Source organism: Oncorhynchus gorbuscha, linkage group LG04 (assembly GCF_021184085.1).
Source record: "Oncorhynchus gorbuscha isolate QuinsamMale2020 ecotype Even-year linkage group LG04, OgorEven_v1.0, whole genome shotgun sequence".
In the NCBI taxonomy this organism is placed as follows: Eukaryota; Metazoa; Chordata; class Actinopteri; order Salmoniformes; family Salmonidae; genus Oncorhynchus; species Oncorhynchus gorbuscha.
In genome coordinates, this window is record NC_060176.1 from 62,728,348 (window position 1) to 62,750,511 (window position 22,164).

The following is a 22,164-nucleotide window of genomic DNA, read 5'->3' on the forward strand; positions in this document are numbered from 1 at the left end:
GATTGTTGTTGTGTTTTTTTAACCTACAGACAAGACACGCTGGCTGGATGCGTAGGAGCCCCTCCCTTTAATTAGGCCGGCTCCCAGATTAGTCTTTAATAAATTCAGCCACGGGATATGGCCAAAGTTCAGCCTCCCAGGAGCAGGAACTGCAGCAGGCTGCACAGATACACCACTCAAGTTGAATTGCTTCTGTAAATGGTCAGGACTGTAGCCTTCTAATTCCATTCCTCGGGGTAATCAGGCTTTCACCATACAGGGCTGAGGGGAGCTATGCAGCACAAACAGGGAGGAAATGCCACACCAACCGGGTAGTAGTTTACCATGTAATTCCTCAAGACTCGTGTCATGTGACCAACCAACTGTACATAGGCTTCAATTACTTCAGTTCAAGTCTTTTAATAGCATTTTCTGTCTCCATCTGATCATTTCACATATTGAACAGGCATCCATAATTCAATTGAATGAAACATTAATTCAGGAAATAGAACTCTACTGGGAAACACACAATAGCATTATAGAAAAATAATGGACATTTATCTTCTTCCTTGACTTCAGCCCAATTCATATGATGGTTTAAACATCACAAAGGAACAGATGTGAGGCCATTGAGAGGGATTCTGAGTTCATTATCTAAGCGATGGGTTATTCTTGACAATAATGATAACCACAGCAATGCCACTATGACAGTGGACTCCACGGAAAAGCTTATTTTGGTTTGCTTTATTCTTCCTGGAGAGGGTCCGGGCCATACCCTTAAAACTCATGCCGAGATTTGTCCACAAGCACCAAAGTTCTGGATGTGCACAGAATTGGGGGTCCCTTACTTACAGTACAACATGTAACCTCAGTCCTGAAGTAGTTAATGTGGTCCATATTGTCTTTGATGGGCAGACCAGCACTGTATCACACACGACTCACCATTACGTTGTATTTGTACACTGTCTCAAGCATGGATATTACAACACATCTGAAGTTGATCCTGCAAGTAAAAATAACCTCCTGGTCAAAGAGACAAGATGGTGGATGGTGATGAGGATCCCAAGTGGCGCAGATGTCTAAGGCACTGCATCTCAGTGCTAGAGGCGTCACTACAGAACCTGGTTCGATCTCGGGGTGTATCACAATCAGCCATGATTGGGAGTCCCATAGGGTGACGCACAATTGTCCCAGCATCGTCTGGGTTAGGCCGTCCTTGTAAAATAAGAATTTATTCTTAAACTGACTTGACTTGTTTAAGAAAAGGTTGAATTAAAAAGGATCCACAACAACAGTATCAGGAGCAGGGATGGAGAGACCTCTGGAGACAAGGGAAGGATGAAGGCACACCGCACTGCTCTAACCACTCAGCACACCTACAGAAAAGAGCAGGGGGGAATAGAATGTTCAGTACTTGACAGTAGTGTGTATGAAAGTGTGAAAGGCCTCATGGTCCTGGTCCCTCTCTCACCTTCTGGTCAGGCAGCACAGGGTTACTCTGGAGTGGGGGCAGGTGGCTGCTGAGCAGTGCAACCTCTGGCCGGTCGTGCTCACAGAAGATGGTGCCGTTAACATAGTGGAAGCGGTCGCCTGGCACCAGTCTGTTTCTACAGGTGGCACAGGTGAAACACTAGGGATAAAAGAGACACAGGAGTTAGAATCCTCATGCCAAGTCCACACCTTACTCTAGTGGGCTCCCGAGTGGCGCAGTGGTCTAAGGCATTGCATCTCAGTGCTAGAGGCAACACTACAGACCTTGGTTTGATTCCAGGCTGTACCACAACCGGCCGTGATTGGGTGGCGCACATTTGGCCTAGCGTCGTCCAGGTTGTAAATATGAATTTGCTCTTAACTGACTTGCCTAGTTAAATAAACGTTAAATATATATATTTTTTATTGGGGCGTTAGCAAACGCTAAACTCCAACATACAAGGTAACTTTAGGATAGTGTATAAAGCATCTTGTTTCAAGTATACATCTATTGGTTTCACACAAACAACCTGTTACAAATGCACTGATGGTGACAGACACTAACAACAGTGAACCACTTACTGCCAGAGGGTCTTACCTTGAGATGGTACACATTGCCCTGTGCCCTCATAACCATCTCATTGGCCGGGATCGACTGGCCACAGGTGCTGCATGCTCCACTGTGCCCGAACAACCTGCAGAGCCAGATCAGCAGAATCAGATCAGTCTCAGTGCCCTAGCCTGGGAGCTAAAGTCTAGATTCTCCCCCTCCTGTCCTCTCCCCAGAGGCAGATCAGTCTCAGTGCCCTAGCCTGGGAGCTAAAGTCTAGATTCTCCCCCTCCTGTCCTCTCCCCAAAGTCAGATCAGTCTCAGTGCCCTAGCCTGGGAGCTAAAGTCTAGATTACCCCCCTCCTGTCCTCTCCCCAGAGTCAGATCAGTCTCACTGCCCTAGCCTGGGAGCTAAAGTCTAGATTCTCCCCCTCCTGTCCTCTCCCCAGAGTCAGATCAGTCTCAGTGCCCTAGCCTGGGAGCTAGTCTAGATTATCCCCCTCGTGTCCTCTCCCCAGAGTCAGATCAGTCTCAGTGCCCTAGCCTGGGAGCTAAAGTCTAGATTCTCCCCCTCGTGTCCTCTCCCCAGAGTCAGATCAGTCTCAGTGCCCTAGCCTGGGAGCTAAAGTCTAGATTCTCCCCCTCTTGTCCTCTACCCAGAGTCAGATCAGTCTCAGTGCCCTAGCCTGGTAGCTAAAGTCTAGATCCTCCCCCTCCTGTCCTCTCCCCAGAGTCAGATCAGTCTCAGTGCCCTAGCCTGGGAGCTAAAGTCTAGATTCTCCCCCTCCTGTCCTCTCCCCAGAGTCAGATCAGTCTCAGTGCCCTAGCCTGGGAGCTAAAGTCTAGATTCTCCCCCTCCTGTCCTCTCCCCAGAGTCCCATTAGGACCTCACCTGATATAGTCGCTCCTACACAGGATCATGCCTCCTTTACTGTAGCAGGTGTTGCCAATGTCGCCTAGTTGTGCGTGGCAGCAGGAGCACTTGAGGCAGCGTGTGTGCCAGTAGCGCTCCATGGAGAAGAGCAGGAAGCGGTCTGTGATCTTCCCCCCGCATCCTGCACACGACCTGGGGGGTGACGCCACACCACCAACCAGCTGACTGTTCACCATGCTGAGCCCTCAGAAGCTCCTGGAAACAAAGACAATGTTGACACTTAAGCTTCATGGCAAAGGTAGAAAACTGTTACAATGACCTCATGGACAATGTAAGCAGGGAGCCTCCAATTATCTACTACTGGAAGTGGTCAGGATATCCAGAAGTCCTAACAGGTGACCATTAAAGCAAGCATGCATGGGCAACATTAATCCAAGTGTTTTAACTAGTATTTAGTCAACATGCTCATGTTTTACTATATTTTCAGAGAAATTAATTCCCCACAACTTTACTTTCTGTATGTTTGCTAGTTCAAGAACATTACACTACAGGACAAGCCAGGTAAACTGTAAACTAAGGTTTGAATAAATGATGCCCATATTAGGTGGTTGGGTGAAGGATTTGTTTTATTCCAAATACCAAGCAGACAATGTATATCTAGCAAATGTGCATTTGCCTGCATCACAACTCACCAATAATGTAGAAAGTCCAACAAATAATATATTCACTGGTTGAACAAAATAAGCTACATTATATTAAAAACTGTAACATAGCATTTATAACACGACTTTTAACACCAGTTTAACCTGCCATTTACAGGTATCAAAATAAAAAAACTACTGATTTATATTCCACAAGATAAGGGAGCTGTGCTATCTATTCATGCGGAACACTTTCCTATGTTGAATAAGGTCCTGGTTAGGAATAGCATTTTTTTATAAAGGAAATGATACAGTGAAACACAGAAGTAAGTGTCAGTGATTCACGTGCAAGAAAAACAATAGCAGTCACAAAAAAAGGAGACTCGGGATGAACTTCGAACCATCACACAACATCGAATCAAGATTAGGTGAAAATAGCCTGTATATAAATGTATATTTCATGGAATTAAAATTAAGTTGAACATTACGTTAAGTAATTTGGTCATCAAAATAGGCTGCTTATTAACGTATCATAGGAGCATTTAGAAGATAAGATGCTCACCTTGATGTGCGTTCCAGAGAATTCAGACGTGGAGAAGTTGTTGTAAAAAAGCAGAAACAAAACAATGGACGACAGCGGATAATGTTTCAACAACAGTTAAATCTGACTGTGACAAACTAGCGCTTCTATGATATCCATATCCCACAAATAAAGCGACAACATTTTCGAAAGATTTAAACACTATCAAAAAGGAAAAAGCGCACGTTATCAAAGATACAATGTAATAAAATTCGTTTTAAAGAGATTGCATGCAACATATTTTTAAGTCAATTACATTGATCATCCGACTCTCAACTATCACTAGCGTCTTTGACAGCTACACTATTAACTGAATTGCGCAAGCGGGTATTTAATTCGCTTCTTGGTGACGTTTTTAACATGCAGTGTGCGCAGCCACTAGACTCTCAGGGGTGGGGTTACTGTCAAAATGATTTATGTGTTTGGAGAGGGCCATTGTACATTTTCTCATTAGATTGAACCAAACTAAACTGTTTCCAAATATGACAATCCAGTCCACAATTCATATGTGCAATTAAAACGCATAAACTGTCAATAACCACTTCCACCTTACAATTCATATATTCGGAATCATACAAATTTGGTTTACTAGACATTACCATTTACTTTTAAGAGAAGTTTGGGCGAGATGTGGCAATACATTTATTTGAATATAGTTTATTTGAATAGTTACTATATTTTGTGTAAATTAAATTATGTATTTCCGTATCATATATTTCATAGTAAATAAAGAGCTGGGGATCAACAATAAGAAAATAAAACATTTTCAAATAAGACTAAATCCTAGTATTATTATTAGAGAAGGCCAAATACACAGTGGTTACATTGACCTTGGGTCAAAGGGAGAGCCTGGCTCAACCCTGACCCTAAACCCTAGCCATAAGCCTAACCTTAGCTTCCATGTCCTCGCCCAAGCTCAACCTAACCTGCACTGCTTACTAGGGGCCAGTAGAGAACAGTGTTCTCTTGTGTTGTAGGCCTACTGTCTCTTCAACAGTGGGCAATGAACAATGAGAACTTCAGTGTACTGGAAAACTGTGCTGCAGAAAATGTCCACCCAGTGTTATTTTTTCCCTATAATTTTTGAATGTAAAGATATGCTTCAGAGTTATATGGCGGGACAAGTTAAATGTTGTGTTACACAATACATATCACAGATTGCAGCACCCCAACTGCTGGAATGTTTATATCTTGGTGTAACTCCTGTTTAGAGTGACATTTCTCTTCGGAATAATAATTTTTGCAACAAAACAAAATGGTGTTTTTAATTTACTTATATGACAGTTGTCTTCTGCAGAGGATGCTATGTTTTTGGGGGAGTTTCTTCTGCTCTGGTTAACCTTCCACCCAGGCCCCAACCATACCACTACTTCCCACAGACCCTGTTTATTTCTGACATATTTCCTCTTCCTATGTTATGGCCATGCTGAAACTCAGTTTTCTGTGAGGCTGGACAACACCTGTAACTTCCAGTCTGGTGTCCAGGACAAAGTCAACTCCACCGCAGAAGGAGGCTACAGCCAAAATAATTCACAGGGGAGAGAACTACATTTATACACTGCCTTTGAGTAATGCTCATTTCACCGGATGCTTTGCTTTCATATAATATGTGTTAGTGTAAGTCAACAATCATCCGACTCTCAACTATCAGTACATGACAAAGCTTCTGTTTAATATGGACTGGACCCTTATAAAAATACATACCATGATATTATAACCCAGTTTAATACTCTTCCCTTGAACAATCAACTATCACACAGCCTCCTATAACCTCCTCCCCAGTTCTCATATTGCCATGGTTTTCACTGAAATGCAAGAGCGCCTCTTTGACAGCTGTTTTGTCAAACGTTGTCCTTGGACATCAGCTCCAGTGTTCAATAATTCTGAGAACGATACTATTTCCCTGAATTTACAACACCAAATATTCCCACTAGACAAACACTAGAGACCATAGTCTTTGGAGAAACGTGGTACAGTCAGAAGGGATACAGCCAATAGGAGGATTGGGGCCTTTATCGGAGACGATGGCAGATAGTACTGCGGTTTCTATGGTGATGATGGAATGCCATGTGTGCTCTGTAGGGTTTTGTCTGTCAGTGGACCAGTGAACAAAATGCAAGGAGAATGTATAGGCTCATAAGAAATCAAACTGTTGAATACCCTTATCTAACCCTATAGTGTATGATTGATGTGTCCAAACCTGAATTTCAAACGGATTACATTGAGCAGGTGAAAAGATGATACATTGAGATGATCAGAATACATTAAACAGTAGGCCCATGCTGTAACAGCCTCAGAGATGCCAATTAGGCAACAGGCACACTGGAAGTCAGTCTGTTCCGAGCCGGACCAGGTCTGTAGATAGTGGTGTGATAGACACTGGAGGAGGTCAGGGTGGAATAGATAGACAAGGAGAGAGATAGGAGACAGAGGGAGGAGGACGGGGTGTGGAATTTGGGAGGCTGCTGTGATGTTTGTGCTGCAGAGACCAGCCTGTATGTATAAAGACACAAGGGAACATGATCGTGGCTAGAGTACTGACCCCGGCCACACTGGAGACCCAGCCTCTTCTCTCCGGCCCCAGCCCTAACCACAAAACAACAGGCTGGCTTTCAGCACAGCTCCCCTCTCTAGTACTCAGCAATAAAGTACCTCTACAAGGTACATGTCAGACTCACCACCTTCTGTGATCCTATCCCAACTCAGGAGAGATGTTTGCTTTCCCCTTTACTGTAGCATCTCAGACCAACCACCCGATACTGTCATCTAAATCACCATCAACTAACACACCTCTCTGAGAAACACAAGTAAGACAGAGAGGGGCACATGTTGAATGTTTTTATTCAATTTTTCAGAGTATTATTGATAAGAATTCAAACAATATAGAAATCTTAAATATATCAAATACAATCTTCCCTCCAGTACAAGTCTCTATACTATGAGGCAATAAAAACACACCCCGGAAAATGAGGTGATCTTCATCAATTGCCACTCCACTAAGAGTGAAGTCTGTACACTATACTCTGTCATATGACACAAATACACACATGTAAACACTCTGTTTCTCGCCCTTTCATTTTCTCTCACACACATAAACACTGACCTTTACACAATGTAATATACAGTTAATTACAATCATTGATGAATTTGTAGAATGATATCCTGTCCTCTTTCTACCATCGATGTATCAGACAAAACACTTAATGAATGTATGAGATTGCCCATGGTCGTCACTCATCACATCCTTACACATTCACTGGCCTCACTAATTTACACATCTCTATTATGACAAAAAGTGATGTATGTCTTTCACATACATACATATACATTCCTTTTCCCTTGTTCCTCTGTGGTTAAAGAGGAACTTGACAATGTTAACAAATACAAATTATAAATAATGAGGGGGGAAAGCAGACAACCAAACTGATTAATTTACAAGTTCAAAATTACATCAAGAAAGTCACATCAGGCCATCCATAGTCTGTTGTGCTCAGTGCTGTCCCTCCCCCTCCACCAGAACAGTTCTGTGACTGTGTCATCAACAGGGAAGGGACACTGGACCTGGATGTGGAGAGCAGTTGCTCCACATCTCTCATATCAGATAACTTGTGGCAACGTGTCAGGAAGCTTAAAGTGCAAGCGATAGTTCTGCCTGGTTGGATGGAACGGCCACCTAGCCGAGGCTCTCTCTCCCATAGTCTGGCGCTGGTGCAGGAGGGAGAGGCTGGTGTCCAGGAAGGGACTGAAAGGCAGGGCTATCCCTGGGCAGAGGGTGGGTGGAAGATGGGGAGAGGTTAGCATGCAGTAGCCCTGTCTAGTGTGTTGAGGCTAGGGTTGGGCATCTTCCTAAGCCTGCCTCAGTGCCTGAAGTTGTGGATGTCATTGTGCAGGCTGACAGAGGGCCTTGAAGGGGAACTGTGATTGTGGCAGCTCTTCTTGCAGCTGCAGCTCTGGATCCACATGACGTTGCGTGTGAAGCCCTCTCCGTCGGGACATTGGAAGCGCAGGCGGACGGTGCGGGTCAGTGAAGGGGTGCAGCATCGCCCATCCGCACAGAAGCCACAGGTGTGAGGTCGATGGCGGCGTGTTGTGGAGCAGCCAGCAAAGTTGATCCTGATTGGCTCCTGAGGCCGCACTGTACGCTGGCACTTCTTTACCCTCTGGACAGTCAACAAACAGAGTTAGACATCTGAGCTATGTATTCCACAAAAAATATATATATTACAAAAGTTATCATAATTAAAAGTGAAATGTTATATGTGCTCTAATGCAATTTCCCACATTAGGTAGTTGTTGTGGAATTGTTTGATTACTTGTTAGATATTACTGCACTGTCAGAACTAGAAGCATTTCGCTACACTCGCATTAACATCTGATAACCATGTGTCTCACTTTACCTTGATTGCTGGGGTAAGCAGCAGGTCACATTGGCGGACCTGACAGAGTCGTGTCTCTCTGACCAGCCGACACTCTGCGTTGTTATTGGTCACCCGGCTTGAGATGCCCATCCCGCACGTGGTGGAACATTCCGTCCAATCAGTGGTCTGAGGGAGGCATCTGGCGCTTAGCAACACCTGGGACCTGGGGAGGGACACCAACTCTGTGGAAGAAAAGGACAGAGTTATCAGCAACATGTAGGGTAAGGCTTGGGAAAAACAAACATATAGGGCCGGTTTCTCAGCCTAGTCCTGTACTGAAAAGCCATGACTAGACAATTTGTGCCTGGGAAACTGGCCCTTTAGGTTAGGCTTTACTGTACCTCTAAAGGTGACTCCAGTGCTGGCCTGATAGTGTGGCTGGGCCAGGGCTTGGGCCTGGAGCTGGTTGTTGATGTGGTTTGGGAGGGGTTGTGGGTCAGGTAGGGCTGCCTGTGGAGGTTCCTCTGGGTCCTCACTGATGTTATTTTTGTCATCACAGACCCACTCCTCACAGCAGCGGCCCCAGGGCCGTGCCAGCCTTGGCTGGGAGCAGCGCCAGTCGGGCAAGGGTACCTGCTGGGGACAGAGTGGCATGCAGCCCACCACCCCGTCCATGCAGCTGCACTGGTGCTGGCAGCTGGGCTGGAAGTCCTCCCCATGCTGGTAGACACGCCCGTTGAACTCACAGGGCCGGCCCTGGGCCTCCGCTGGGGAGAAACAGAGACATTAGCAGCACTGTGGACTTCATACCCCTATGGTAGTGTGTTACCATGATGCTGAGCATTTGACAACTATCTACTTGGATCAATCTAATGATCAAAATCTTACTACAATTCTGAAAAACCCATACCCAGCTGCTACTCCCATAATTCTGCATACTCCCATACTGGCCCAACCACCTCATATCTCTCCCACTGATGTTAGGGGTGCTCCTGGTCCTTACCTCGGCACAGGCCTCTCTCTGGGTCTCCCCCAGCCCCCAGGTGGCAGTGCAGGCCCTTGATGTGGTCACAGGGCTGGCTGGGGCTGCAGTCCTGGTTGAACTGCCTGGCACACACCTTACAGCAGCCACAGGCATCTGTCACCCAACTAATGCCCGCTGGGCACGATGGCGGCGAGGGGCCACAGGAGCACTGGGTAGGACAGTCACTCTCCACCTGAGAGAGACAGCGGGGTCAGTGTTAAATGTGAGAAAGGGTCAGCACAGCAGCAGTAGGGTGGAGGTGAGGGGAATGCATTCCAGGCTGATTTCTGTGACTACTGATACAATAGTATATTGATCTCAGTGCCTTTATTCATTGTAACAAAATACCCAAAAAGTTCAACAATTATATTTGTAAAAAATATTTTTACATAGAAAAATAAAAAACAGAAACACAATGTAAATATGGTCATGCAAAGTGTAGAGAGAAAGAGTGAATGGGGAATAAATAAAAGGAGGGCAGGAAGGTAAGAATGCATCTTTGAAACTCACCATGACAGCAGCACTGGAGAGGAGAACGAACAGTGTGGAGACGGTCCGTCTCAAACTAACCAGAGAAAACATCCCGAAGGTGTAGATTACACAATTTAAATTAGAGATAAAGATTCCGCCCTGGAGGTTGTTAATTCTAGAATAGATACCTAGTGTCTGTGATGATATACTGTCCAGAGCCTGCACCTGAGTCCAGAGGAGAGAAGTCTGTCTGTCAGTTCACTTATTCCTTCATCTGTTTGAGCGCACTAAAAAGGTACACCAGTCGATAGTGTTTCTTTGTTCTCCTGCAGTGTCTTTTCTCAGCATGGGTCAGCACTGCTCAGCTGGGTTAGCTCCACTTCATATAGAGATTCCCTCTGTGGTGCCTGTACTTATAGACATGGGCAGACCGCCACCTCCCTGTGACATCAGCTCTCCTCTCAAGGAGGAAGAGAAAGTGAATCAAGGGGGGATTGAGTGAGTGGAGTAGGAGAGGAAGAAATTGCACCATTGCTATGTTACCATACTGAGAAACCCTGGTTATATTACAAAACAACTCTGTAGGCACTTCAGTGCACTGACAGCTTACTATCATATGTCCCTAATGCTATTGAGAAACTACAAGAAAAGATCATTGCTGATAAATCCATAATAAGTAAGCTAAGTGTGGAGTGGCTTCAAATAGTATTTGATTTCTTTCAAATAGGTTGAGCATTTGATTGAGCCTTTCTTTAGCGCCAGATTGGTGTGGTTTGCACTTTTGGGACTATTCCATGGGAGAATCTCAATTGCATATTCCTCATGTCCTCTCTCCTCGCCTCCTTCTTAAAACCCATTAGATGGGAAGCCAGATTTCCCTCCACCCGAACCTTCTCCTCAAATGGGTTTTGAGAAGGAGGCAGGGAGAGGACGGGAGGAGTAGGAGTATGCAATTTAAATTCTCCCCATCAGCCCCCTTTTGCCTTGAAAGCTCAATCAAGTGTAGCTTAAAGGGCAACCACTTTTTAACCTCATTTTCATTATCTCCATTTTCACAGTACCAGTGTCTACATGTGTGAAAACGATGCATTTCTACATTTAGTAGAAAAAATCTAACATTTAAAAAGTTCTATCCCATGACGTCATCCAAAGATACAATTTTGAAAAACACTATGAGATTCGCGGTGACGTGGGGAGCAAGAAAACATCTTCCCTCTGGCTAGAAACTTGTTGCAGGTTTGAAAAATCAACGTAAAAAAACAACAACTTTTAACCCTACACTGTGATGTCACAGAGAAGCCTTCATTAGGACCTTTCATCTTATCTTTGTAATCACTGAACATAGAAACATGCCATTTTCCCATATGTAGACACTGGTATGGTGCTGGAGTTAATGAATATAAGGTTGAAAAGTAACACATATGTCCTTTAAGTATTTGTATTTGAATGAACACAAACACTATTTGAACCCAGGGCTGCGGGATTCCCATACTGTCGAGTGACACAGTAGCTACATTCTGGCGTATGAGCGGTATTTGACAATGGGGGTCAAGTAAGACTGATGCTGTCAACAGAAAAAAACAAGTGCAGGTGTAACGGAAAAAACGAGTGGGGAATCCCACTCTGGCATAGAATCCACTTTAATAGGGGAAGTGGTGATGCAGATAGCAGAGAAAATCCCTGCGTACAACTCCTCTGGCCCCAGCCATCCCATTGAAACGCATTGCCCAGGGCAGGGCACATATCCTGTGTTCCCTCCATCTCTTTCCTAATGGCCACATTCCAGGAAACAAAGGCTCTTCTACAGGTTCCCATGTTTGGTAGGAAAAACGAAACATTCCCATTGTCATACCAGCGGGACATAAAAAGTGTTTTGTTCGAGGGCAGGAAGGCCCTGCATTAGGCCTTGGCTCTCATTGTTATGAAACACAGGAAACGGAATTTAGCACATTTGATGAGGCCACTGAAAACCTGCAGAGCGAGACAGAGAGGAGTGAGTGTGAATATAGCAAGACTCTCACACCACAGGAGAAAGCTAAGAAAATAACTAGGACCTGTTTTTGTTTCTGTTTTTCCTTGCTCAATTTTGTCAGACCTATCCTCACTTAACCCAGTTCACCTTGACAAAACCACAACACAGCTTCTTCTGCAAAAGCAGATCCCCCAAATTTTCAAACAAAATATAAGTAATAATGGTTCAGAAAAAACATGTGTCTTAATCACATATATTTTGTACGTGTCTGAAAAGCCAGTCTTTTTGGTCTGAAATTCTCCATTTTATATAGGACATCACACATATTATTACTCAACCAGACACATGTCATCTCCTCTTAGGTATTGTTCCTGTGGATACACTCCACTCCTCTCCACTTAAATTGATAGAATATCTTTTAGCAGCAGAAAGGAAATGTGTAAAAAATTGCACCCCCAAAAGATATGTGGTTAGGTCTATGGGTGGAACTTGCTGTCATGGAGAGAATTACATCAATCTTTCAACATAGACAGCATAGGTATGAAGATGTCTGGTCAAAGTTCCTGTCATATCGTACTGGTCTTATTCTGTAACTTCTGGGTTTTTGTGTTTGATTGTTTATGTTATTTTTCTTAAGTGGTTTTTACATATTGTATTCTTATTGAGACTCTTGAAATGTTTGCTTTATACAGCCAAAATGTACCCTTAACATGTGAATCTCACTACGCTCCTTTGTAAAGACTGCAAAGATATGTTGTGTATGCACTTTACATGCTCTTTATGTGCTCTTTAAATCAAATTAATGTAAAAAACATGTATAATATAAGTATCTTTGAATACAAAACCGCTTCAGTAATTCAAGAATTGCAAGGAATGAACCAAAATGAAAAACCAAATATAAAAACCACCATGGATGTGTTGAGAGTTGAGGCAGCAGGAATCTCAGTGTGGATAAAGATCAGTGGGTGGGAGCAGAGGTGAAACACAGAGAGCAGGTGTTGCTACTAACCTGCCTGCCACTGATGTGAGAACGGAGGAGCACTGTGGAGAGAGAGGAGGAATGGAGGGAGAGAGAGGTGAGCCACAAGCAGCGCCTTACACAAACACCCAGACACCCAGGCTACTGGGCTGAAACCACTGGGACACTGGGGATGTTTGAGAGAGAGCACCTTTTTGGGGAGGGAGGGGTGGGAGAAGGAGGGCAGCTGTCTAGATTCCTGGCATTCCTGGCCCACAAAGGCAGGATGTGTGTGCTGGCCGTGGTTTGGCAAGTTCCCCCTGGCCTTCAGCCAGCCATTGTTTGTCAGATTGACAAACATTTCCAAAACAGGGGGGTCAGGAGCCCTGGCGATTTATCAATGCTGTCCCTTTCCAATCTACTCAACCTAGTCTCAATCTACTCAGCCTAGTCTCAATCTACTCAGCCTAGTTTCAATCAACTCAGCCTAGTCTCAATCTACTCAGCCTAGTCTCAATCTACACCAACAAACCACCACCCAGATTTACTCCTATCCACTCCTGTGTCTGCAGTCTGACCCATCTATACTGTATGACAGTAGTTAGCAGCTTTACTATTTTGGAGGCTTTTATAACAGCTTGATTTCTGGTCTACTCACAGTCTGAAGATGGTCTGTGGACATGTTGATATTGTTGGAAGCCCTGATGCCTGTAAGTACCCTGTGTAGTGCCGAGAAGGGCCAATGATGATGGGTATACTCATGTATCATTGGTGAATAAGTGGGTAAACAGGAAGTCTACAGTATCTACACAACACTCAGGAAGAGGTGTTCCTAAAGACTGACAGTCAGTAATCCAAACAGACCTGCCCTGAACACGTAAATCAGTGTAACTGGGTTTGTGGGTGTGAGTAAGTATTCCATACCGTATCATAGCAAACAGACAGTTTCATCAAGTCAACTTTATCAGACTGGTGTACTGTATAATGAGAGTCCTCTAAAGTACTACAACTATTTTATTCACTAAAAGCAGACAATTAAAAAAAGATACTCGTACATAACTGTCTGACAAGTACTGCATGTGACTTGCATTCTGAGGTACAGTATATAACAGTGACTGTGGGAGCAACGTCACGTGTATTTGGGTAAACATCTACCCAGTGTAGAGTCAGCTGTGCACGTGTGATGCACCCTAACCCAGCTCATGACACCCGCTCTATAGGTCAGGCCTCCACTGAATTCCTCACACTAGTGTCCTAAAAACCTTGGCTGGTACACTCAATCATCAGTAACACTTCAAATGGTCCATTCAAAGAGCACTTGTTTGTTTGCTAAATGCCCATAATTGTACATGTATAAGAGAGAATACTGATTATACAACAATTCTTTAAATACGTTACATTTTGTACATTCCTGTAAGGCAGTTGAGCAAGACAGCTGTGAAAAGGATGATGTCAGGGGGCCTGGTCATTGGACGTATGGATTCACGACTGGGGGTAGACATCTGTGCATCTCTCCTCCAGTACGCTCCTCCATGAGGCCCCAGGGCAGAGCATGATAAGTAAACTTGTGCTAGCCTAATGCAGGTGTGGCGCTCCTGCACCCATTAAGAGACAAAAGGGCCTCATTTAGGCCTAACCTGATGGCTACCCAAGCAGGAGAGCAGAGGGAACCCGTGGCCTGTGCATTCCTTCACCCAGCCTAATAGGAGTGATGAAAGCAACCAGGAGAAGAGACCCCCTCTGCAGAGCTCTCCACAGCACTGCAACAACCTGTCCATTGTGTGGCTGACTGACATGAGCAGGTGTGCTATAGTCAGGTACAGAGAGACAGGCGCACCTTTTCTGAGAGGAGAGGTATGCATGCCCACTGTAATCAGTCAGCCCATGCTGTAACCCAAAACTACTGCAGAATCACCTGATAGTGCGAAGCACACCCACCTACACAAGGTTAGGAGTTTTGGAATAATTGCATGACAACCAGGCACAATACACATGCAATGCATAGAAAAATAAATAGAATCTCAGGACAGAACTACTAGGCTGTGACAAGACATTCATTATAAACCATCTACTGGAACTGAGAATCCAGACCACCTACACACAGTCCATTTAAAAATGAATCCTTCCTTTTACCCAATACACTGTGGCTACTTATAGCCTACATCAATTGAAAATACTTTGATTCTCCTCCCAATCCAAAAATTGAATCAGACAAACAGATTATGGGCCAAGGCAACCATACCTACTGACACTGCTTTTTGCTCCAGTGAATCTGAGGGTTATTAAGCTGCACACTGCATATTACACTAAGTACACAAAAAAATGAACTTGCATTTCAAAGGGACTTTAGTGTGGGAGTTGCTGGTGTAGCTGCCTGACAGAGAGTGTCCTGTTTAGTGGGGAGGCGAGAGGGGGACGGGCTGTGTGGCACCATTACACAGTGGTGCCTATGATTCAGAGGGGAACATTTTATCTCAAAGAGCTGTAAACAGAAAGTTCCAGAGTTATCCAACAGGGATGGTGACACAAACACATAAAGCTAACTGTGACTGAATGGGCTAGGCTGGTAAAATGTAACCCACCATACACTTGATATTTCATTCAATCTACAGCTGATGATAAAACAGCTACGTATGTACAGGTAAGGGAGTCAGGCCTACTGGATATTTACACTCCACTATCATAGTTCAGAGCATTAAGCAAAACTTTCTTTAAGTAGTTAGATACTTCGTTATCCAGCAGCGTGCAGCAGGCACTCATATCTAATGACCAATATTCAGTGTTATGCCACCTAAAAATAGGCCAGCTTGTTTGCTCTGACATTCAACTTACTTGAGGTCATTCCTAATCAATGGCTTCTTTATACCCTGGTGCAGTGGTGTAAAATACTTCAGTAAAAATACTTTGAAGTACTACTTAAGTAGTTGTTTTGGGTATCTGTAATTTACTATTTCACTATTTATATTTTTGACAACTTTTACTTTACTACATTCCTAAAGAAAACAATGTACCTTTTACTCCATACATTTATCCTGACACCCAAAAGTACTCATTACATTTTGCATGGCTAGCAGGACAGGAAAATGGTCCAATTCACGCACTTATCAAGGGAACATCCCTGATCATTCCTTCTGCCTCTGATCTGGCAGACTCACTAAACACAATTGCTTTATTTGTAAATTATGTCTGAGTGTTGGAGTGTGCCCCATTAAAAAAAGTCTAAAATGTGCCTTTTTGTTTGCTTAATAATCCATTTGAAATGATTTATACTTTTACTTTTTACTTCTGATACTAAAGTATATTTTTGCAATTACATTTACTTTTGACACATAAGTACATTTAAAACCAAATACTTTGAGACTTTCACTCAAGTAGTATTTTACTGGGTGACTTTCACTTTTACATGAGTCATTTTCTATTAGGGCATCTTTACTTTTACTCAAGTATGACAATTGGGTACGTTTTTCACCACTGCCCTGGTGAATTGAATCAAAACAGGACCTTTACAATAGGAAAAAATACCAAATCAAATCTCTAGAATAATGAACACGCCGCAGAAGGAGGCCTTTCCCTGATAGGAGATGCTCTGGAGTTCAGGGAGTAAGAGAGAAACATGTTGAACACATCACTATTATAACTTGTTCATGTAGTACTTTCTGCTTTTAAAACCTTGCCTTTTACAGAGAGAATTTAAGTAAAAAAGGTCATCAGACAGGTTCAGTTCAGCCAGTTCTTTCCTCAACCCAGCTTTGTTACAGTGAGAGTCCGTGCTTAATAAGTACTGTTACTATGAGGCCCTCATAGGAGGAGCACCTGGCAGAGCAGCAGGAAACCTCTCCTGGGCGTCTACTCCACTAGCAGTAGCACAGCTAGCCTAACCTCCTGCACCAACACTGGACTTCACATCCTCTGCTACATTACAAACCACTGACTGCTGCTGCAGTCATAATTAGGCCAAGGACAGAGAGCGGAAATGAGCGCAGCTGGAGAGTCGAGGGGGTACCATCAACTATTCCATAAACAAACTGACTGAACCATAGCCCTAGCCCTATGATGTGATCTAACCCCAGAGCCCCTTCTTTCAGTTGTCATGGCGAATGTATATATTTGGGCTGCTGGACGGACAGGAGCCACGGTTGTGACAAAGCTCCCAAAATATGTGGAACCAAATTTATCTTTTGTAGACGATTTTATCATAATAAAAACACATTTTAACTATGTTTAAAAGTGAAATATTTAGAGGTTGGCAATGGCAACTGATCAAAACAGCCAAATTGGGAATTTCCTCGATGACTCTACAGTGACACCTGGTGCCCTCTCATATCCATGAAGGTGATGGACTCCATTTAAACCCTGTGGTGAGAAGCACCTCCAATCCTGATATGCAAGGCTACCATGAAGCTGACTAATGTCAAATAATCAAATACTGAATCATGACATAACTGAATAAGAATTGTTGATTGTTGAACAAGGATTAGGCAGTATAAATCATGTAAGTTAACATACACTGAGTGGAAAAAACATTAAATTAAGAACACCTTCCTAATATTGAGTTACACCCCCGCTTTTGCCCTCAGAACAGCCTCACTTCGTCGGGGCATGGACTCTACAACGTGTCAAAAGCATTTCACAGGTATGTTGGCCCATATTGACTCCAATGCTTCCCACAGTTGTGTCAAGTTGGCTGGATGTCCTTTGGGTGGTGGACCATTCTCGATACACAAAACTGTTGAGTTCTTGACACAAACCGCTGCGCCTAGGACCTACTACCATACCCCGTTCAAAGGCACTTAAATCTTTTATCTTGCCCATTCACCCTCTGAATGGCACATACACAATCCATTTCTATATTGTCTCAAGGCTTAACAATCAGTCTTTAACCTGCCTCATTCCCTTCATTTACACGGATTGAAGTGGATTTAACAAATGACATCAATAAGGAATCATAGCTTCCACCTGGATTCACCTAGCCAGTCTATGACATGGAAAGAGCAAGTGTCCTTAATGTTTTGTACACTTAGTGTTTATTGTTACGTTACCATGTTAGGCTATACTTGACATGAAAAAAGTAAGCCACCAGATGTATTTATCTAAAGCATAAGGATAGCTATGGATTACATATATGAATGTTCACAGGCATGATGAGTACATTTACTCCTGGATCTTAGTCCTGGATCGTTCAGTGTCCGTCTCTTCATATTCAAGGTTAACCATCTCCGTAGGTATTGGAGTTGAAGCTAGAGGGTGGAGGGGATGGCTGGGAACCTGAAGACCTGTGCCCTTTGTCCTAAGAGCTCCTACCTGGCCTCTCTAGGGATCCTAGACCTCCTTCAGCATCTCTCTCTGGACATAAGCCAAATTCATTATCCTCTCCTTGACAGTCTGTAGAATCACATGGAGATTAGGAAAATTATCTGAGAATATATTGCATATATGGACACTTCTGATGTACCAATGTACATACATTTTAAAAAGTAGCAGATGAATGACGATACAATAACAAATATAAAAGTTAAAAACTGAGAACCATCCTATAAGGTATTGATATACTCACCACTGTAGTTTGAAGCTGTGTCCTGAAGGTACATCATGGAGTTCTGAGGAGCGATGGTGCCCTTGTTGCCTGGATCCACATCACTTAGGTAATCTCCATCTAGGAGCTTAAAGAACATGTCAGATCAGTTTCAAATGCAGGGACAAATTTTGGTTTTGATTGGTTCACACTGAGTGTGTTGGCTAGCTTTGAGAGATGTAGAGTCGGACAATTACTTGGTGCAAGGGGTTTTGACAGCTGAGGTTGGATCTGCTACAGAACTTGAAGGAACTGTTTGACACCAATGAGTTAAGGCACTTGGATATGGAGGCCAGTGGACCACCACCATGGCCACACCACATCCCATCTACACATTCCAGGCAGCGCCACACAGCTGGACCTGCAATGCACACACATCTTCCTCAACAAGATTCTTTGAAATCTTTCTATTGGCATCACACCAAAAAACATATACAAGTTTGTTACAAATGAGCAGTTCTTTGATCACGTTGATCCATTCGATGCCAAATCTACAAATCTGTAAGTCTCTTTGTGACAGCATGACACAGCGTCCTGGCTTGCATACAATATGCAGCCTAGAGCTCCAGTGTGTTACCTTTGGACAGAGGGCTCCTTGGGTCGTGATGGAGCATGGCCTTTGGGATGGGGTAGAAACCAAAGCCTATCTGGCTGACAGTCATGTCCTCTGGGGGAAATGGCTTCTCTCTGGGTGGAAGGTTGTGCTTCCTCCACAGATAGGTCTGTCTTCTCAGACTATCCCAGTCAATGCCACCCCCACCAGTCTAGAGCAAGAGCCATGAAGACAGAAGAAAAAGGAAATAGAGCTAAAAAAACAAACAACCAAAACAACAACATGGGTTGACAGATTTACCGTATTCAAGTGTAACACTCTACAAAAATATATATATTTTTGACTAAACTAGCGGTTCCTCACGTCATTTCCATCCACCAACAGGACATTACAATAGACAAGTGTTTAAAATAAGTAGCATACATCCCAGACAGTGGATTTGGCAATAATTCAGTTAAGTTTAAACTCTTCATTTATTTATCAACAGCTGAGCAGGAATTTGTTCCAATCTACTGACCACTCCCTACACGAGATGCTGAAAACAAAAAATAAACAGTTATAAAGGCAGAAAAGCTGAGTGTAATTGGAGCTATCAGTGCCTGCATCTCCAGAACCAATGGCCAGTCTCACTCTCCCGTGACTCTCCCTCACTGTGGAGCCAAATCAGGGTTTTCCCCCTCTCTCAACCACTCAGCAAGCCTGATGAGTATGGATTGAAAGGCAGCAACATGCTTCATGGCTGTTGGTTACATGTAAATTAAACAGCACTGGAGCCAGGCCTTTTAATGATCAGACAGACCAGTCATACTCAGAGCAGAGAATCATTATGTAAAAAGAGAATGCCATGGGACAGTAGTATGATAGTATGTGTGACCTTGCTGTCCAGTTTGTACTTGTATGTTGAGAGGTCCTGGTGGGTGTGTCTTCTCAGTACCCTCTCCCTGACACTGTGGAACACCACAGGTTTGTTCCTGAGGAGGAAAGCACTGGGGATCCTGGGTACGGGGGGAGGGTGTGGGCTGGTATGAGCCTGGGTCTGGGCCTCCTCCTCCTCCCTCTTAGGGTCAGTGTCTGTGTCAGGCTTGGCCAGGGCAAGGTCTGTTGGGTGGACAGTTTGCTGTGCCACTGGGGAGCTCAACCCATGCTCACTTCTCGGCTTTGACGTCAATGTTGTCAGCTGGAACGGCACCCTCTTCCGCACATTCTTGGACTCTTGAACTTCAATTCTTGGATTTCTGTTCTATAATATACAAGAAAGACTAGTAAATGTAACTGGTTAACGAAATAGGCCTATTCTTTAACACTAATGTAATACAAAGACAAATAACCTGCCACATACAATTTATGAAAGCCGTGTAAATATGGTACTCACAATTTTTGAGGTTTTTAAAGACGGAAGGCAAATGAGCTCCTTGACAGGTACATAGGGAGATTTAGGCCTGTGATCAAAAAAGTCCATTTGCATATCTGCCAAGTTTAACGCCTAACAAGGTAATAGGCCTACAACATAAAAAGTACAGCACAAGGTGACTGAGTATGATGAAAAATAAAGGTACAATCAACATCAAATACAATAAATCAAGTGACCTGTTTCGGGCTTGGCACTGCGGGATGTGTTGGGGATTGGGTACCCACATCACTAGGGAGCCAGAGCCCCATGATGCACTGGAACAGCTGGCCAACTGATTGATCTGAACTGTGCTGAGCTGCAATAATACCCACAACAAACATTACACTGGATCAGCTATACTTCGATCAATATTACTCACCATGGAAAAGTATAGCCTACAAAAACTCCATCTTTAGTTTTCAACAAAGGGTGTAAGACAAAGTCAGTAAGCCTTGCGTCTGACTTTAGGCCTACTGTCTCTGTGTAACTGTGACGAACCTTTACTTCCTTGTGTTGTTTATTACGAGGAATCTGGTCAACAGAGTTTAACCCTGGAACATGAAGGTCTGCACTGCAAAGAAGAATTAGAGAGTAAGACGACCCCTATGCAAATCCATTGTTTAAACTTCAACTATAAATAATAACTCTGTTCTCTGTTTCAGTATACTGAATGGCAATATACTATATTGACTTATTAGGCTATTACTAACCTTGTGTTATGCTCCCGCTGCTGGACTTGTGACTGGCTGGAGAGAAGAGTTAGAGAGGCATCTGTGGCAAAATTCTCCTTGCTTCGCGTCTTGAAAAGCAGCTTCCCTTTAGGGGTCTTTTGGCCCTCAGTCCACTCCGATACATTAACCACACTAAGGGTTGGAAACTCTTCCACTGAACAGCAAGAACAGCACTGTTAATCCACTTTGACATATGGTCCATATGAGACAGCAGCTGCTCAATGCATTTTGCAGTACTGCTGTGTGTGTTTGAAAGAGAGGAGGGAAATTGAATTGCAATACATGACTACCTACCATCTACAGGGGCTCTGCCCCCATCTGATGTTATTGGCTTTATGTAGTGTGGGACGCCTTTGGCAATGCGCTGCTCCGACTCCCAGCAGCAAGGATGAGCGCACGTCGCCCAGAAACAGTGGGCCTCATCCAAAACCTCACTGGCAAAGCTGCCCATGGACTACACCTGAGTGACAGAATGCAATCATGTAGCTTGTTCTGTAGTACATATACTGTTAGCCATCTAATGTCCATACTAGCATACCACTTAGAATGCATTCCCAATAATAGCTAGCTACATTGGTTCAATCTAAAAATCATTTTTGGAGAAGCACCTGGCCTTGTGATCTGTCTGTTTCTCGTCAATTGAAAGGAAACTACTTTTTTTGTTAGAGAAACTTAGTGTACTAGTATAGTAGTTAGCTAGCCAGCCAACCATTTCTACAGTAACGTTACCTCTGCAATACTTATTGAGCAGAACCCCCAATCCGAGTGCAACGCATACGTACCTCGTGTTGGGCAACCTAGATAACGGAATGGAATAACTATGCTAGGCTAATTTAGCCAAATAAAAATAAACGTCGCTAGTCAACAACTCTGCTTGCTAGCTACCCAGGAAGAGCCAACTGTCAGAACTTGCGTTGCCAAGCAACGGCGAGACACTTCCATACTAGTTCTCCACCTGCTCGTCAGTTTTTACACCAAAACCAATCCTCTGTTGGAGGATGCTCTGCACAGCCTTTCATACCCATTACTCATTTTAGGTAT

General features: G+C 43.8%; 3 protein-coding genes across 3 annotated transcripts; all 3 read right to left on the minus strand.

The window, feature by feature from the left end:
• Nucleotides 1–264: 264 nt before the first annotated feature.
• On the minus strand, nt 265–4,386 carry si:dkey-90l8.3 (LIM domain transcription factor LMO4.1). Its single transcript, XM_046345380.1, has 5 exons — nt 4,077–4,386; nt 2,892–3,128; nt 2,048–2,144; nt 1,451–1,609; nt 265–1,355 (listed from the first exon to the last, which is right to left on the minus strand). Exons 2-5 carry the CDS (start codon nt 3,107–3,109, stop codon nt 1,347–1,349), a joined length of 483 nt encoding a protein of 160 aa, XP_046201336.1. The 5' UTR covers nt 3,110–3,128; nt 4,077–4,386; the 3' UTR covers nt 265–1,346.
• A 2,531-nt stretch (nt 4,387–6,917) lies between these two features.
• Nucleotides 6,918–13,316, minus strand: LOC124034448 (CCN family member 1-like). Its single transcript, XM_046347673.1, has 5 exons — nt 9,987–13,316; nt 9,456–9,669; nt 8,854–9,219; nt 8,492–8,694; nt 6,918–8,254 (listed from the first exon to the last, which is right to left on the minus strand). Exons 1-5 carry the CDS (start codon nt 10,056–10,058, stop codon nt 7,952–7,954), a joined length of 1,158 nt encoding a protein of 385 aa, XP_046203629.1. The 5' UTR covers nt 10,059–13,316; the 3' UTR covers nt 6,918–7,951.
• Nucleotides 13,317–17,882: 4,566 nt separating this feature from the next.
• Nucleotides 17,883–22,052, minus strand: LOC124033365. Its single transcript, XM_046345381.1, has 11 exons — nt 21,906–22,052; nt 21,418–21,583; nt 21,103–21,277; nt 20,891–20,963; nt 20,590–20,708; nt 20,375–20,441; nt 19,877–20,242; nt 19,027–19,213; nt 18,647–18,810; nt 18,432–18,537; nt 17,883–18,259 (listed from the first exon to the last, which is right to left on the minus strand). The coding sequence occupies exons 2-11, from the start codon at nt 21,572–21,574 to the stop codon at nt 18,165–18,167; spliced, it is 1,509 nt and encodes a 502-aa protein (XP_046201337.1). The 5' UTR covers nt 21,575–21,583; nt 21,906–22,052; the 3' UTR covers nt 17,883–18,164.
• Nucleotides 22,053–22,164: the final 112 nt, after the last annotated feature.